An 18,485-nucleotide genomic window follows, 5' to 3' on the forward strand; every position below is an offset into this window, starting at 1 on the left:
AATGTAGAGAAACCTGGCAAGCATACTACGTAGTATGTAGTTAAATACTTAGTTTAATAATTAAATCATATTTAACTTTAGATTATTCATGTTGTTTCTGACAGGACACAGATATTAAGCACAAGAAAGAGAGAGTGATAGATAGATTTTTACCAATACAACCCATGGGTACTCCTTAGTGGTAGGAAAAGGCAAGCATTGCTGGGCAGGATGGCCTGTTCCCATCATTATTTTATGTTATGTTCGTGTTTTCTTCAAGAATGTTGCCAATTACAGGCAAGTACATCTTCTGGAGACTGAGATGGCCACTGCAATACAATAATTTTGTGGTCGGTTACTGCAGCTGTTTCATTGTAAGTTATGCTTGGATTTACTGACTTGCTTAAAAATTAATTAGAGAATTTTGAGCTTCCTGGAAATAGAGAAAATTTGGTCGTGTCATCCATATCTTCATATTTCCATTGGCTCATGATTACATAATTCTATCACCCAAGAATGGGGCCAACTTCAAACATTCTGCATGGTGAGGACTGGTGAGGATCTGCCCCCAGTATGTTTGCCAATGTTCACCAAAATAAATAAATAATAAAAACACAATAGAAGGTGATTCAGCAGTTATCTGGGCAAAGGAAGAGTGGACAAAGTACAGAAAAAAATGTGTGAATAATTAAGATGCATAACTTTAAGGAAAAAAAACATTACCTGTTAAACAAAATAGTTTTATTTTGTTAAAGTATAAAATAATGTAATTTGCCAATTTTTGGAGTGAATATCTTACTACTAGTGTTGTTTATTTTATATAACCTATGCCTATTTTTTATCAAATGTGTGAGTCATTTTGGAGGTCAGAATAAGTATTATGTAACAAAAAGCTTAATTTTCTAATTACGAGAGGGCATGATGTTAAAACTGATTGTCATTATAATTTCCCATTCAAATGCCCCATTCAGATGTCCCATTCAAATAATTATCCATTCAAATGTCGGCATGAATCCAGACATTACATCAACTCCAGTGGTGCAAGACGCCTCCAAGGTCCTGTTTGTCAGCAACACCAGGAAGAGGGGGTGGGCTGTTCTTATCTCACTCCCCTCAACAATATTACAGAGACCTATATGCCTGCTTATTTACTCAATCTCAGGACGTATCAGTGTCCTCTGCACTTCTCATTACAAAATGACCACTCTGCTACCCTTTGTTCTCTTTCCAGTGCTGTTATGGGGTATGTATCCTTTGATTAATCAAGTTCTCTGGAGTTTTCTGACTGAATTGCTCCAGCTATTTGTTTGACTGCATGAGGAGAGACTATGGTAGAAATTCCTAATCTGAAGAGGCAAATTGCTTCACACAGAAGCATACTATTTCCAGGATCACTGGATGGTTAGTTTTTGATGAGTTCATAGCTTCAGATGAACTATGGAATCATGCATCTAGTATGTAATATTGTAATTATGCAGAAAACCGCTGTCTTTACAAAATTATCAAATGCATCTGTGAATTCCAGGTGGAGCCCTACAAACCAACGTAACCATGGAAGATGATGGTAAAGGGAGTTTCAAACTATAATTGTCTGGGTAGTTACAGTGAAATACAAAACATTTGTATGATTAAAGTAAACTGATGCATATTCTGGAATAATTAATGACTAATAACATTAAAATTCCTTAGCTAATTCCTTATCTACAGTAGCCCTCAACTATTTGATAATGATGTTGAAAAGTATAAAAGTCTTTTATTTATTTATTTATTGCAGTTTAATGGGTAAACTAGTTACAGTAGAACATTTGACGCATGAAGAGCTTGGAAGAGTTTGGTAATGGTAATTAGGATCCCATTAGATCATAAAAAGAAAAAAAATCTGCATTAGCTTTCTCAGGAAAGCATCCATTTTTAAATGGTCCGGTAGCTTTGTCATGCTTTGCAAACTGTTTGATTGCATTCTTACCCTTTTAAAATCAAACTTCATTTTCAACCATTGTATTCTTTAGCAACAAAGTTAGCCCTGTGGCTAATCTTGATAATACTGTGGGCTCTATTTTCCAGGAGGTGCATAGCATTTTGCATGCTGTCGCACTGGCTAAGTGATATTTTTTGTCATGGATTTTTTTACTGTTTGTTACTTGACTCGCCGTGCACTGAAGTTGAAGGTGTACCATCGTGCACCAGTGGGCATGTATGTCAATCAAATGTCTGTCAATTTGCTGTTCCCCTCCAATCAATATCCTTTTCAAACAGCATTGTGCATCGTCATTTGATGTCCCCCCCCCTGATGCCCCCCCATTTGACGTGAAATCAGATGTCCTTGGACTAATGATTTAATCATACATTCTATTTTTATTTGAGCAACAGTTCATGCCGAGTCATTTTACTGCTGTGAACGGGATCACAGCATTCTTCATTCTAATGATGTTCCCTGATTTTATATTGGTGGTTAAAATATTTATCTTTTAATGGGAAATTAAAACTAATGTATAACTGTTTAGCCAATGTTTTATTGAAATTCTGACAGCAGACAATTTGTATAAGTTTGAGTGCCTTGGGAGAAACGTTTGGTTAGTAGCTATATCCACATTGTCTTCCATTGCAGCCATGGCTCTACAGGGGAATGAAAGGAGGTAGTTTTATTGGCTATGAATGAATTCAATGTCACCCATTGATAAAAGTATTGGAACAGCAAGGCCAATTCCTTTGTTTTTTGCAATATACTGAATACATTTGGGACTGAGATAAAAGGATAAACACAAGACAATAGTTCAGGATTTCAGCTTTAATTTCCTGGTATATACACCTAGATGTGTTAAACTACTTAGAGCATAGCATCTTTGGTGTCAGACCACCCAATTTTTAGGTGAGTAAAAGTATTGGAACAGAGTGTATTTAAGTAAATGAAAGTAAATAATATTTAATATTGTTACTAGTGAAATGCATGCTCAATTGGGTTAAAGTCTGGTGATTGACTTGACCTTCCACTTTTTCTTCCTAATGATGTCCTTTGTTGTGTTGGCAGTCTGATTTGGGTCATTGTCTTACTGCATGATGAAGTTCCTCCCAGTTAGTTTGGACACATTTCTCCATAAGTTGGCAGACAGAATGTATTTGTAGACTTCTGCATTCATCCTGCTGCTACCATCATGAGTTACATCATCAATAAAGATTAGTGAGCCCACTCCAGAAGCAGCCAAGCAAGCCTAAACCATGACACTTCCTCCACTGTGCTTTGCAGATGAGCTCATATGTTTTGGATTATGAGCAGATTCCTTCTTTCTCCACACTTTGGCCTTTCCATCACTTTGTTAGAGATTAATCTTTGTCTCATCAGTCCATAAAACTTTTGTGGCTCATCTCTGTACTTTGCCTTATGATCTATATTGTTGTACACCAGCAGTTTCTTTCTTTTTCAGGACATTTCAAGTTTTTGTAAAAGCTATCCCCAATGCTTGTGCAATGACTCTGATCAAGCTTCAAAATTGCTTGCTTTTCCCCCAAAGACAGCTCTCTGGTTTATCTTTTCTAAAACAAATGCAGTCCTCACAGGCAAAACCCAAGGCTAAAACCAAGAGTAGACATTCAGAACTATTTAGCCAATCAATCTAACAGGACACATCTGGGCAACAAGAAACACCTATCAGTCACATGTTCCAATACTTTTGCTCACCTAAAAAATAGGTAGTCTGATACAAAAGGTGATATATTCTGTTAAACAAATCTAGATAAAAATACCAGGAAATAAAAGCTGAAATTCAGATCATGTCCATCTTTTGACGTCAAACTCAACTGTCCTCAGTGTATAGAAAAAACAAAGGAATTGACCTAGCTGTTCCAATACTTTTGGAGGGGACTGTATATTCAGCATAATCCAACACATTTGCCATTTGTGCCGCATGCTTCAAGCTGTGCTCTTCTCGTGAAAATACCAACATTGAGTACGTCCGTAGTCCACTCCATTGACTGAGCCCAGGTGCCATGCCACATTGATTCTGGAAAATATAGCCCTGTATTTCAACATATTTTCATGAGTGGAAAGTATGACTCCTTTCAGTGCTCATCTTTTTACAATAGTGCTAATAAAGAGTTTGATATTTACAAAAGCAAATGTAAATGATACAACTGGTCTTGTAACGGACTACCAAAAAGAGAACAATCTGCCATGTCTGTGTTAATTCTAGGTGGAACCCGGAAAATCAAAGAAGATGATGGTAAGTGACATCATATCTAGATATGGCTGTTTGACTGGTAGCACTAAAGTATAATCGGGATGTACTCTGTGAGCATGGAATTTACACTGAACATTTTACTGTGCACAAGATAAATAATTCAGTAGCTCATAAATGCACAGCACTTTACTATGGAGGCTTATTGCTGCCAACAGGAAAATTATTATTATTCATGTTTTTACAACAAAATATTTTACTGCCAACAGGGCAGAATTTATTTATTGATATTGTGGAGCCAACAGGGAAAAAACCTCAGGAATAGGCAGTAAAATGTTTTGTAAAAAAATAAATAATTGCTTGCTGGCAGCAAACCTTTTTTTTGGTTGGCAACAATACTGCAAGCTTCCATACTGCACTGTGTATCCTTTAGCTAGTTTATTAATGATGTTGAGAAAGTTTGTTCTACGAAATAAGTTTACTGTCCATTGCTATTAGCAATCAATGACATAGAAATTATAGCTGTTGGTGTTTAACATTGGGTCCAAATCAACCCTTTCTACTTTCCCCCCCTAGAGGGAATTTCCACCTATTTTGTACCAGCCCTATAAAAGTGTAAATATCTGAAGAACTATTTACTGCACAAACATGGTTGAATATTTAAATGAAAGAAGAGGCTGATTTGAGAAATAATTTGTCAGAGTATATACATACAGTGTACACAAAAGATACATTAAAATATTTATAGCACTGGATATCTAAATTTTCATATCTAGATTTCAAAGTCAAGGACCAACCCATAACTACTTTGTTTGTGCACAAACGTTAACAAAATCTGTTAAGGACATCGACAAGTATTCAAATTCCATATGGGTTTTCCCAAAACTGCACCCAGATGTCCTCAAGTGTCCCCAAATCTGCATATTTTTTCGTCCAGACACATGAATGATCATTAAAGCTCATTTTTAGATTTACAGCGATATAACACATCCCTGTGGTGAGAGCTTAGTGTATTCTGCACAGATTTATGTCGGACAAAGATTTGTCTGCAACTGAAACGCTCACTGGATGTTTTAGGCATGTCTGAATATTCATTCTGCTATGAGAACAGAATGATATTCCTAAACTGTTCATCAACTGAATATAACACATTATACCTTGTTGGAAGCTTGCTATGTTTTACATTAGTCCAATACTGAAATAGGCGGCACGGATGGCGCAGTGGGTAGCACTGCCGCCTCACAGCAAGGAGGTCTTGGGTTCGAATCCCCGTCGACCGGGGCCTCTCTGTGCGGAGTTTGCATGTTCTCCCCGTGTCTGCGTGGGTTTCCTCCGGGTACTCCGGTTTCCTCCCACAGTCCAAAGACATGCACGTTAGGCTGATTGGAGAGTCTAAATTGCCCGTAGGTATGAGTGTGTGAGTGAATGGTGTGTGTGCCCTGCGATAGACTGGCGACCTGTCCAGGGTGTATTCCTGCCTTTCGCCCAATGTATGCTGGGATAGGCTCCAGCCCCCTGTGACCCTGATCAGGATAAGCGGGTTCAGATAATGGATGGATGGATGGAATACTGAAATAAAAATATTCATAAATGTGGCCCAATGTTTTTATTCATGCAACTTTAGCATAGTATATTTTTGTTATTATATTGGAACATGATTTTTTCCACATAGAGAAATGGCATCAAGGATTGTTAGAATATGCCTTTCATTGTCTATGGTCTGTGGCGAGGTGAGGGTTGTAAACCGTGAATGTGGCAAGAGGAAGGCTGGAGTTTTAGTGCACTGTTTTGCAAATACGCAACTAAACTACTATTCTCACTAGTGGACCATTTGCAGCTTTATCATGTCACACTTTTTATTACTATTTAAAAAAATGAACACAACAATAATTTGGGACACAAGTGGGCAGGGTTTATAGGGTTAATATTTAAGGAGAATTTATAGATGTCGGGACACAATAAAACCTCCAAGCAATGCAAAGCCGATTATGTGTTGTGGCCACAGTTGGTACTGACGCAAGTCAGATGAGATCATGCCTTGAAATGTTTCATACATTTAGCTAAGTGTTGAAGTAAATGTTTCATACATTTACTTGAACATTTAGCAAAATAATATACACTAAATAATTAAACATTAACATTTACACCCATCATTTCAAAGATCATAAATTCATAAATCATTTTTTCATTAAATGTGAGAAAAGAAAAACTACAGAAATATGATGGTACCCCATCCAATAGATGGCACCCTATCCAATATGATGGGACCCCATCCAATAGGGTTTATACATACGGCCCTCTTCATTTGAATTTGCAGCCTTATTCATGATCAGTGTATGTGGTTGGGGAACAGAACATGCTATAAAGAAAAGAGGTTTCCATCTTCTTTGTTGTGCCACCAGAGTCCTTCCAGAAGCAAGATGAACTCCCTGTCATTGTGCGCTGCAACTTGACCCATTTGGAATGGCTCAGCAATGAGCTCTGCCAGTTCTCATTCACAAATGACATGCAGGACATTAATAAGGACCTCTGGTGCGATTGGGAGTCAGTCATAAGGTCTGTGTCTATCCTATTCTCCTCCTAATTTTCAGAGACACAGTGAGAACAGTGTGTACCAAGTAGGTCTTTAGAATAATCTGCCAGTTGACAGAGTGCAGAAGGAAGTCAATCGGTCTCAGTTTGTCAAGACAGCAGCTGAAATAAGCAGCGAGAAGAAAACTTTGGTAGATTAATTTATCTCAGCTGTCTGCTTGATTGAGTGACTTGGTATTCTTGGTGACGGATGCATCTCATGTCTGGTTCCAAGAGATAATAAACATGTTTTCAAGGCAAGAGGTTAGGCTGACACTTAGTGGGAGTGCTTGGATCTCATCCTATATGCAAAAACCCCAGTATTCTTCGATCATTGGAGCCTTCTTGGTTCACTTTTTTGTCATGTAAGGGCTATTCTGATAATATTTGCAACATATACAATAACTACACATGCTAATGATATCAAACGACTACTGACTTGTTTGTGAAACAAGAAACTGTTATTTGAAATGTAGAATTGTCATTTGCATTTGGACTGCCTCAAATATATTGAAATGCATTATGTATCATAAATGTACTACTGTATATGCAGTACTTCAATTTTCATTGCTGTGGTTTGATCTTCCAGGCCATATAACATGCTGACCTTGTGTTTGGAGTACCTGACGAGCAAGCTAGGCTGCTTCTTCCCCAATAACGCTGTGCAAGAGGCATTGCTACAGGTGCATATCCAGTACTTCCATCACTGCCATGACCAGGAAGAAGGCTTCAGTGATGCCCCTCACTACGTGGCTGTTACCCTCACCATTGTGCCAGTTTGCCTCATTCCTATCCTTGTTTTCCTGATTGTTTGCAAGAGCAAGGTAAGGGAATGAGGGAGATCATCTGGTAGGACAGGACGGTTGGATGCTGGATGGAACACTTTCCTGAAGATTGTCTGGTGTAGAGCTGTGAACGTGGGAACTGTGACTGTTTAACGCTATATTTTATGCTTTTTCAGAAAGCCTATGTGGGTTTATGTGTATTTAGAAGTGCTTGACTCAGTTTAATGAATCTGTTTCCCCAGGAATAGTTGAATTGTCTTAAATACAGTTCCAAAGCTATGGAAAGATTACCAAAGAATGGAATCAGAATGCATTTTTCATTGACATACTGTAGCAGTAAAACCTCCTGCAGATTTCAAACCATTTCAATGCACAATTTCTTTTTCATACTCTGTATGGAGGAGCAAAGTGATTTTAAAAGACTTTAAAATGCTGCTTCTTTTATCGCTGCGTGTTACGGGGCAATTTGTTTGCTGGACTGCAATTTAAGATCACAGCTTGCTGATGACATTGCTTCTTCTGCATGCTGAATGTAAAAAATTGTCCTTGTCAGGTTATATTTAAATGGTAAAAGACAAAACCCCAAAGCTCAGAGAGAAAGAAAGGGAGAGAGCACAGGTAAATGTTTTTTTTAATTATCTTAGCTTCTGTCCCATGGTGGGAATCCACACATCAGAGGAAGTGAGAGCTTCCTGTTGTTGTAGAATGTTCCTTTAAAATGGTGGAAATATCTAAACTTGATTTCACTGAGGAACAGAGGATAAAGCAGTCTGTGAAAATGCAAGGGTCTTTTGCATCTATGGGCTTCATGGGAGTTCTGTGTTTGGGTAAGTTATCATTTCAAATGAGAAAACAATGTAGGAGAGCATAGTATTCTAAATAACGGTATTATTTAAGTGCGCACCTATTAAATTAGGCACAAATAATCACTGTAAATTCCTTCCGTATTATGAGAGAATTTATTTTAATGAGGCAGAAGTGAGAATGTTATTGTTTAAATGTAAATGTTGTATAATCATGATGTAGTAGATAAAGATGTAATAGAATTACAAACATAAATATTTTAAATAATTAAATACTTACTTCTGAGTCCAGTCTGATGGTCTTAAAACGGTTGAGTCAAGTGCTCAGACTCATTTTATTTATTGTCAAAATACACAAATTCCACATACACAGTAACATTTTCAGTGTTAAATCAACTCTTCCAGAGTACACTTGGTTAGTACATAATGTACCACTTACGTATGTTACTATGTTGATGCCTCAAGTGTTACTCAAAGGCACAAGCTGAAAGCTAGCATTTTGAAAGCTGATGCTGTATTTTAGTTGTGAAATGTTTGCAGTGAAATGAAAAAATATTATAGACTGGGCTTTAAAAGGGTTAAATTCCCCGAGACCAAGAATGCATTTTTGTGCAACAACCACAACTGAACTTAAACAGGATGTTACTGATGAAAGGCAAAAAACACAACCAGACATACAAAGACTTACACTAGTTTTGTTGTGGTTTAATCAAGTGCTCTTTGACTCTTTTTTTTAACAAAGAAAGAGTGAGAATCTATAAAACCATATTAGACTATCATTTGTCATGTTGATTTGTGTCACTAAGAAAGATTTCTTATGTTCAAAAATGCATTACCTTAATCAATGCAGATTTTCCATATTTGTTCTCCATACCTGTATTTTTAATATTTGTTCTTTCTTAGCAACAAGCAAACAGAGCTTACTGTTTGCATTACTGGGTCGGCTATATTTGCCAGCACACATATACACTCTTCACTGGAGTTATGCTACAAAACAGATATGCTTGTCCATATTTTCCACACTACCTAGCATTATGTTCTCTACCTTCTATTTCAAGAAGTCCTATTTGAAAGATATACTTACTTTTGTAGGAAAATACATATTTACTACCATTGTAGGAAAATAATTACAAAGTACATTTTTGTGTAATGCAATAGGTTTTAATTACGAGTTGACACGTTGGGCTGGTCTTGCTTTTGATTGTGAAACTGTTGATATGTTTTTTCTGTTTAGTGGCCTGTTTTGTCTTTTTGTGCCAAGAAGCAGAAGTTCATGGAACCAAAATGCCTGGTAAACCACCATTTCCCCTCAAGTGTATTTTAACATTTTATTCTGCATTCTGGCATTATACAATTTTTGGACAAAGCTGCACAACATGCATGCAGATTGTGCTACCAGATGAGCACAATTGTCAATTGTGAATTCACTATTTTTGTGAATTAAGTAACTTCCTCTTTGCTGAATTTTTGATTGAGAAGTCTTCCTCTTTGCTGAATGTGGATGATGAGGAGAATACTGAGGAGATACAGAACGACCACAGAACCTAGATAATGGAGCACTCAGTTTGTCTAAAAAGCAGCATACAGTGCATGCCCCATGACCAAGATATGTGCAATATGGTAGTTTCCAGAGAAATCACCATAAGACTTTCCTTTGCCATTCAACTGTGCCTAAACTAATTCTCAGAACTGACATATATTCTTTTTTGTCCTTGTTAGAGGTATGAACATTAATCAGTCACACTTTACAATAAGGGTACATTAATTGAAATCTAATGCAGTTGTTAACATTAATTAATTGATGGACAAATACATTGGTTAAGCATGACATTAACTTTTCATTAGTTAATGTATTTGTAGATTACTACCTCATGTATTAATCACATGAGTATACATAAGCAAACCATAGGCTAGATGTATAATTAGTTAACCATTAACTTATACATTGGGCTCCAGAAGTATTGGCACCCTAGAAAAAAAGACTGCATATAATAAACATGGATAATTATCTGTATTTAATGTTCAAACATACAGGAAAACTATATACTGAAACCCACAGGTGCCAAAATGGCACCCCTAACAATTATTATAAATAAAATAAAAATGTAAATTAAAAATTAAAAATGAAATTGGCAATACAATTTAAAAATCCCTTTGTCAAAAATCAGCATGGGAAAAGCCAAAGAACTGTCAATTCAGAAGACACAGATGGTAATTGACCATCACAAGGCAGGTAATGGGTACAAACGGGCAAACATACGTTTTAGTGCTGTAAGAGCAATAATAAAAAGGTGTAAAATGCGGAATGCAAATTTGCAAATTTGCCAATGCCAATGCCAATGCAAAGTGCATATTTACCCCACAGATGGCAAGGAAGATGGTGAGGGACGCTATAAGTAACTCAAGGATCACAGTTTAATAACCGTAGAGTTTGGTTGTGTCTTGGGGTCACCATGTCTAAAAAACCCCCCCTAAAATGGCACCTCCATACCGGCAAACTCTTTAGAAGGGTGAACAGAAGCAGCACAATACACAAAACCACGCATCTTAAGTTTGCCAAACCTCATTGGAATAATGACTGAAATTGATGGTCAGAAGAGACCAAAATGGAATGTTTTGGCCAAACACACCATCAACATGTTTAGAATGCAAACAAGGAGAAGCACCTCATACCTACTGTCAAATATGGGGGTGGGTCATTGACGTTTTGAAGATGTTTTGCTGCCAGTGGTCCAGTGGCACTATCTAAGGCACTATCAATGGTACAGTTAATTCAGAAAAGTACAAGAAAATCTGGTTGGCTCTGCTAGGAAGCTGAGACTTCAAACATACATCAAAATCCACACAGGAATGGTTAAGTAAAAACAACAACCATCTTCTGCAATTGCCATTTCTGTCTCGAAAAAAAACGACATTAGTTCATGTCAGTTCATGTAACCTGATTGTAAAGTTTTACCCATTAATTTTTGTGGAAAGATTAAAATTTAATTACAAATGTTATTTATTTTGACTGAAAGCTGTTCAGAGCCAACCTTGGTCGTGAAGGTCACATAGGAAGCATAGTACACTTGTAACTGTGAACTCTTGTGGTCTTTTGAAATAAGAAAGATCCTATGGGCTTTTTGCTGGTACTGTAGGGTGAGTTCCTACTGTTATATGGTTGGTATTTGTTTGAGGTCAGTGTGACACAGAGGTTAACTGAAACCTTGTTACGAGAAGCCCTTGGGCCCTCGTTTTTTCTTCATAAACTCCCACCATTCTGACTGTCTGCAACACTGCCTCGATCTCGAATTGTGAAACAGCTTTGAAGCCGTCCCCCTCCCAATACCCCCTTCCTCTTCTTTCTCCCATCCCCCAGTCCAGAGCCATGTTCTTTCTGAACACAACCTGTGCTCTGAAAATGCATCTTGTCTAAATAGTTATGGCTCTAGCCAAATTAGAACCAAATTTGGCTAGAGCCAAAGCAGCTGTTTCTTGATATAACATCTGCAATCCCACTGTTTCTGCCTATCTGAAATTCAGCAGAGCTAATAAAGGTCCTGCACATGTGGACTTCTATAAGTCCTGTGTGTGCCTGTGCGCGAGTGTGCGTGCGAGGATACACTTTCTTTTGTGTTTCTATAGAATCACAATAGGATACACTTTCTATTACAACACAAAGGACGTGATGTTTCGTCCATGTTCTTTGAATTACTTTGTGACACTGTCACGTCATCGTACCTAGAAACCGGTAGTAACTTACGGTCACTATTGAATCAATTGTCAAAATTGTTTAAATTGTGAAATTATATGTCGTGGTTTACACATAGGCGTTACGTTACGTTGCATAGCTGAACGACTGACGTCAGTGGGCTTAAAGTTTTACATTTTAGGGTAGTTATTATAGAAAGAGTATATTTGCTTCATAATAACCTGGGGAAGAGTGCTGCTCTCAGACAGCTGTTATGATATGACCACATCTGTCCTCTTGAACAAAGAAGATCTAGGGAGATATATCCATGTTTGTCCTAGCGCAATCTTCAAGAACACCCGTACTCACTCCGCATTTTCCATCAAAACAGTTGCTGGTGTTATGGTTTAACTCGCGTTTAATCCCTGGAAACTTCATTTAAAGATAGATAAATCGCGATTGAAAGTATACTGTGACTGTGGGATAAAGGGGGGAAAGCTCTAGGCTACAAAAGCTTTTTGGCAGATGTGTATGGAGCCGGGACTGTGCGTGACGCAGCGAATGGGCTTCGGGTTAAGAGGACACCCTTCTTTCTCCCTCCCCTTTATAATAATCGTTAAATGAAATAAATAAAAGGAAGGGAAACTTGTCCAGTCAGCTGCAGCTGCAGTACGAAGGACAGTCACCCGGCATAACATCTGGTAACCGGGAGTTACATCTTGTGTCCTGTGTCTTACTTCCACCCTGCCGAGTTTCCTGTTATGCTCCACTTTGCTTATTGTAAAAGTTCTGGCTTTCTCTTGATGGTTACAGTCGGAGAGACTAACCGTATTCGTCTTCTCTGACATGAAGAATACTCTCGGCTTTTGGGGAATTGTCCTTTTTCTCATCTTTAGTAAGCACTCCTATTTTATTTGACATGCAGTTGGTTCCCTTCCGTTGTATTTGTGTTGTCGAATTCCTTTGATTCATTGATCAATGATGGTTTTTTACAATACGGGATGTTCTCTTTAATAATTAGCCATAAATGCTAACATATTAACCAATCCAGTGATTATAAACCTTATAAGGAAAAGCATATGTTCATCGTAAAATGTGCTCAATGCTACAATGACACAATGTTTTTTATTTGGAATGCAGTGGTATGTAATGGAATAAGAATAAGATCGAGTAGGCTATGACTATTGTGTTTTAATTTTATTTTTTCTGTTTCAGATTCCAGCTATGGGAACAGAACAGCAGAAGGTATTGTTCTTTCAATCGCAAAATAATTATCATTCTGTCTCCGATTACCTTACAATGACTTACACATCTCAGTAAGACTTGTAGTTCTTCCCTAACGTTTTAAGTTGAGAATCTTGCATCCTGGGTACGGTTGCCATGTCCTCTACCGAATTCCTTTGATTCATTGATCAATTATGGTTTTTTACAATACGGGATGTTCTCTTTAACAATTAGCCATAAATGCTAACATATTAACCAATCCAGTGATTATAAACCTTATAAGGAAAAGCATATGTTCATCGTAAAATGTGCTCAATGCTACAATGACACAATGTTTTTTATTTGGAATGCAGTGGTATGTAATGGAATAAGAATAAGATCGAGTAGGCTATGACTATTGTGTTTTAATTTTATTTTTTCTGTTTCAGATTCCAGCTATGGGAACAGAACAACAGAAGGTATTGTTCTTTCAATCGCAAAATAATTATCATTCTGTCTCCGATTACCTTACAATGACTTACACATCTCAGTAAGACTTGTAGTTCTTCCCTAACGTTTTAAGTTGAGAATCTTGCATCCTGGGTACGGTTGCCATGTCCTCTACCGAAACAGAGTAATTAGAAACACACTTTAGTTTCAGTAATCGCTAGTGAAAATCATTTTGAGGACAAATAGCCAAGCCTACTGATTATTCAATCAAATAATCTTTCAGCTCAGGTGAGATCGCCGCATTTATTTATTTACTTATTTATGTTGTCTTCTTCGTTTATAGGTTGCGGGAACAAGTCGGATAGCTGCAAAAATATTTGCGATATTTGTGACTCATATTTTGATTTGAGGATTGCCTGCTACCATTTCCTGATTCATGCAACTTGCTTTGAGACTTTCAATAAGAGTATGTCTACTTTGAACGCCAAAGAGTTCTGCCAGTGGAATAGCATAAAGAGGTTAGTAACCACCTATTTTACAATGCAGACCGAGGATAGTACAGGTAATTTTATGGATTTTCATTGTGCAGTTTTAACCTGTTTTGCAGGACACATATGACTGAATGATGAAACTACTTGCATTACATGTTCATTACATACTCATTGTGTTGGATAGGGAAAGAGTTTCATATGTTATCCAGGTAAAAAATATATATATTCTTAAGAAAGTTTGGTAGAAGAGAGCAAGCAAAGGAAACCGCTGTTATATCATCAGACCATGTGACAAAGTCATTGACCATATTGAAATTTGAATGACTCTGTTACACACACATGCATGCACAAATGCACGCACAAACACGCACACCACTGAAAAGGGCTGGGAGCTTCACAGCTTCCACACCAAGCCTTTTCCGGAGTGGCAGAACATCAGACCATTTTAACTTACAAAAATAGCATTACTTTCATCAGCAGTCAGCAGTTTTCAGTGAACCATTGCTCTCATGATAAGTAACCATACTGTATGTCTCTATGTCCCCCATAGCCCTTACGATAATTTCACCATATGCACAGAGGAGAGAGCTGACTGCCTATTGATCCCCTGGCCCAACAAGCTGGTGGAGAACATGTTTGTGGAGATCCACTCAAACTATTTCAAGTCCTGTCCTACCCAAGGATTGGATGACCCTCCTCCTAGCATTGTATTCGCCCTGGTTATGACCCCTATCTGCCTCATCCCAGTCATGGTGGTGGTAGTGGTGATGAAGACCAAAAATGGAGATCGTCGCTCATAACAACCGATAGCATCTAGCTCGAGCAAACACTGTCTTTTTGATTCACCTGTGGATGCAACCCTGCCCCAGACCACACCTTTTACACACCCAAAAAGCTGCCACCAGCAAGGGCAACCTGTCATATACTCTTATGTTAACCTGTCTTGAAACTACAGATCTGCAATATAACTACATTACAATATATCTGAGCCATCTATGGGGTGTGGTATGACTTGGTGGTTAAGGAACTGGATTTGTAATTGAAATATTGCACATTTGGTTTTTGTGTAGATGGATATGGGTTTGTGTGTATGCATGTGTGTGCATATATGTGTGTGTGTGTGTGTGTGTGTATATGTGTGTGTGTGTGTGTGTGTGTGTGAGAAATGTTGACGTGAAAACGACCATTGGATCAGTTCTGTGGCATTTGATAGGGCTTAAAAGTAGCACAAAACATGACTTGCTTTGCAGTGTATAGTTAATGGTATATGGGCATATTGACTATAATGTAGCCAAAAGCATCATGATTGTGTCGGAATTTATACCCTGGGGAAACTCCCTTTACTTCACGCCACCTCCGAATTGGGAATCTAACGAGAAAGTAGTAAGTAATTACCACAGATTAGGTATGGTTTTGAATGTTTGCATAGGTGAATGCACCTGTGAAATAGTTTCTGGAAGCAGAGAGTAAAGCTGCACTAATGTGTGCCAGAAGGAACTGCACTGAATGAAAATGGCTACCATACCCTGCTGTAAAATCCAATTATACCAGCTTGACCATCTTGAAAATTAAGCTGGTCAAGTTGGTATTAAGCTGGTCCAGCTGGGTATGCGCTGGTCAACCAGCATGGCCAATCTGGTCATGAAGCCGGTCTAGCTGAGTATGAGCTGGTCAACCAGCTGTTTCAAAACCTTGAGCTGTTTTTTTCAGCAGAGTAGTTTATCTCATTGGGTTTACTATCGCAATCTATCGGGCATTATCAATTATTTGTCCCTTTTCTTAACCACTCTCAGTTTCTATGTGACACTTTTGACATGGTGGTCATATGGATGAGCCACACTTCTTCAGAAACCATTCACCCTGAAGGGGTCCTAGTGGCACCTTGATTAGGCTGTGCTGGGAATAGTATTTTAAACCATCATAATGTCACAATGGAATGGCATCAAAGGAACACAACTGCTCCACTATATTGCCTTCACCTTGCTGTCAGCTGGTAAACACAGAAAAATCTGCATGTGATTGTCAAGCATCAGCTGAATTGATTAGGTTTGGTTTAGTCTTGGGCGTGGACCTATGTTTCACACAAGGGTTGAGCCTTCACTCCCATTCTTTGCCCTAGATATCATCTTCATTCATGGCTTGAAATTTGAAGACTTTATGTGGGATTTCTTTTTTTACCGAAACGAGTGTGGGTTGATATTCAACCACAAAAAAGTAGTGCTATTTTTTGACTGGCAGCTTATGTCTTTGAATGTCTCACTCTTGATGCAAAGTTGCTTGGAAAAAACAGACTGGAAGCTTTGTGAATTGCTTTAATAAGCAGTATAATGACGCAGGGTTCAGTGAGGATCTGTCATAGTTTTCTGTTGAGGACAATCAGGGTGAGGTACTGAAGAAAATAGCAGGAATGATATTTGTCCAAATGACTTTCCTGGCATTGTCCACACACTGGCTTCCTTCACAGCAAAAATCTACTGCCATTCCTCTTTCCTTTTGTCAAGGTGCTGGCGGAGGACACATGCTTGAAAGTTCAATCACACATTAGATTTAAACTTAATTTGGAACAAGACTCTAGAGACCTTCTAAGAGACTAGCTGCATAAGGTAGACCTTGGACTGTATACAATCAATGTTTGTTCTTAACATTGAGACTGAGAACTGAGAAACTTGTGTTTGGGAAGAAAAATAAATCTTGGGAGTCAAAGTTAAGAACAAATGTTGATTTAATTCAAGCCCTCATCTTTCAATGACGATGAAGCAAAAACTGAAAATGTAAATGTAAAATTAGTAGCAGCTACTTATTTACTTAGAATGGTTTCTACAGATATTAAATGGGTATCATGACATATTTAAATTTTAGTTATCTTTAAACTACTAATGTAACATTACAACCTGAATTAATAAATTAAGCAATATGTATATTTTCATGCTGTTAATGACATGAACCCCTTAAGTCTCACCCAGGGCTGGGCAGGTGTGGGATTTTTTTGTATTCATTCTGTTTTTAACAGTGACCTTTTCAATCACTATGGTAACAGGATATAGTGTTTGAAGGCGTGTAGTGACATTATGTTTCCAACGATGTATAGTTTGTTAGCCTTTCATAAAACACAGGGCTTGTTTGCCTGTGTAACAAAACAATAGCATTTGTTTGTTCAGCACGCTGAGGTTGAACTATTCTTGAGATTTTATGCCCAAAAAAGTTGCCATTTTACAACAATTTGCGATGCCTACGTCTAAATAGAGGATTTCCTTTGGGGGACTTCCAAGGAATCTCTCTATAGCCTTATAATATTCTCAGATGAATATATCTGAGACAGTGAAAACACCTTTGGCTCCACAATAGAGGGGATTTTCATTGTCGTGACCCAATTATTATTATATCAGTTACCATCAAATACATTCTCAGAATATTGCATTACTATTCAGCATGCTTATAAATAATGAGCAAGCCTGCTTTGAATAATAAATAGCATGTGAAATTGTGGAATGTGCTTGACTTGTTGATGGGGCTTGGGTATTCGACAATAGCGTCAATCAATAGTCCTCAATGAATATATTAGTATAGTATTTTGAGTCTCCAAATATCCTTTTTGGAAAACTGCCTTGACATAGCTTAGAAAAAACGATGCAGAATGCTCCGTTTTGGTGATATTGGCATCAGATTTGAAAGGAGTTTTCGCTGTGGCTCAATTTTGTTTCGCCAATGTGGTCACAATAATCTGTATCCACTCAAAAACAGAAAATCTTTCCAGTGAGAAAAAAAATCTTCCACTTCCACTGTGTTTGAGCTTCTGTAACTTTGTTTTAGGAATACTTAGAGTAATTCTGACTCTTGGAAAACAAACCCCAAAAGGGTTACCTTTCAGAAGACTGAGGATTATGGCTGTAGTCAAAATGGTTCAAGAATAGCGGAAATTTTATAGTATGTCATTTTTAAGCTCGTGTTAAGAAAAGGGGTGATACTTAAGGGGTTAATGTTATATATACGTAAATGTATTGGTGATAATGAATAATGTATTAATATATCATGTATCTTACTGTATGTGAGAGTATAAGCTTTATTGAAGTGCCTGTGAAACAACTGTTATACTCTACAGTATACACAGCTGCTGCTCATTGTCAGTCCATATGAACAGAAATAAATTCTTACATTTCTGTACATAAGGAGTACATGTACTTATTTGTCCTGGTGCATTAAAGGTAGATAAAATAGATTTTTTTTTACATTTAACATTTTATGCTTATATATTTGCCTCTTCAGCTAACTGGAAAACATACCTTGAACATACCTTAAAAACATAAAACATAATAATGAAGCGTGGGAAGCTAAGCGGAGAGCCAGGGGCGACCAAGGGTAGA

General features: G+C 37.7%; 2 protein-coding genes across 3 annotated transcripts; both read left to right on the forward strand.

The window, feature by feature from the left end:
* The first annotated feature begins 1,104 nt into the window (after positions 1–1,104).
* On the forward strand, positions 1,105–8,618 carry LOC133122870 (receptor activity-modifying protein 1-like). Its single transcript, XM_061233105.1, has 5 exons — positions 1,105–1,222; positions 1,505–1,543; positions 4,167–4,196; positions 6,554–6,707; positions 7,312–8,618. The coding sequence occupies exons 1-5, from the start codon at positions 1,177–1,179 to the stop codon at positions 7,556–7,558; spliced, it is 516 nt and encodes a 171-aa protein (XP_061089089.1). The 5' UTR covers positions 1,105–1,176; the 3' UTR covers positions 7,559–8,618.
* LOC133122869 (receptor activity-modifying protein 1-like) lies at positions 8,226–18,290 on the forward strand. 2 transcript variants are annotated; one of them, XM_061233103.1, is made up of 6 exons: positions 8,226–8,334; positions 9,545–9,601; positions 13,196–13,225; positions 13,633–13,662; positions 13,977–14,151; positions 14,675–18,290. In XM_061233103.1, exons 1-6 carry the CDS (start codon positions 8,226–8,228, stop codon positions 14,922–14,924), a joined length of 651 nt encoding a protein of 216 aa, XP_061089087.1. In that variant the 3' UTR covers positions 14,925–18,290. The 2 variants fall into 2 exon arrangements, with proteins under 2 accessions (XP_061089087.1, XP_061089088.1); XM_061233104.1 differs by lacking the exons at positions 8,226–8,334; positions 9,545–9,601 and adding an exon at positions 12,617–12,875.
* Positions 18,291–18,485: the final 195 nt, after the last annotated feature.

Source organism: Conger conger, chromosome 2 (genome assembly GCF_963514075.1).
Source record: "Conger conger chromosome 2, fConCon1.1, whole genome shotgun sequence".
In the NCBI taxonomy this organism is placed as follows: domain Eukaryota; kingdom Metazoa; phylum Chordata; class Actinopteri; order Anguilliformes; family Congridae; genus Conger; species Conger conger.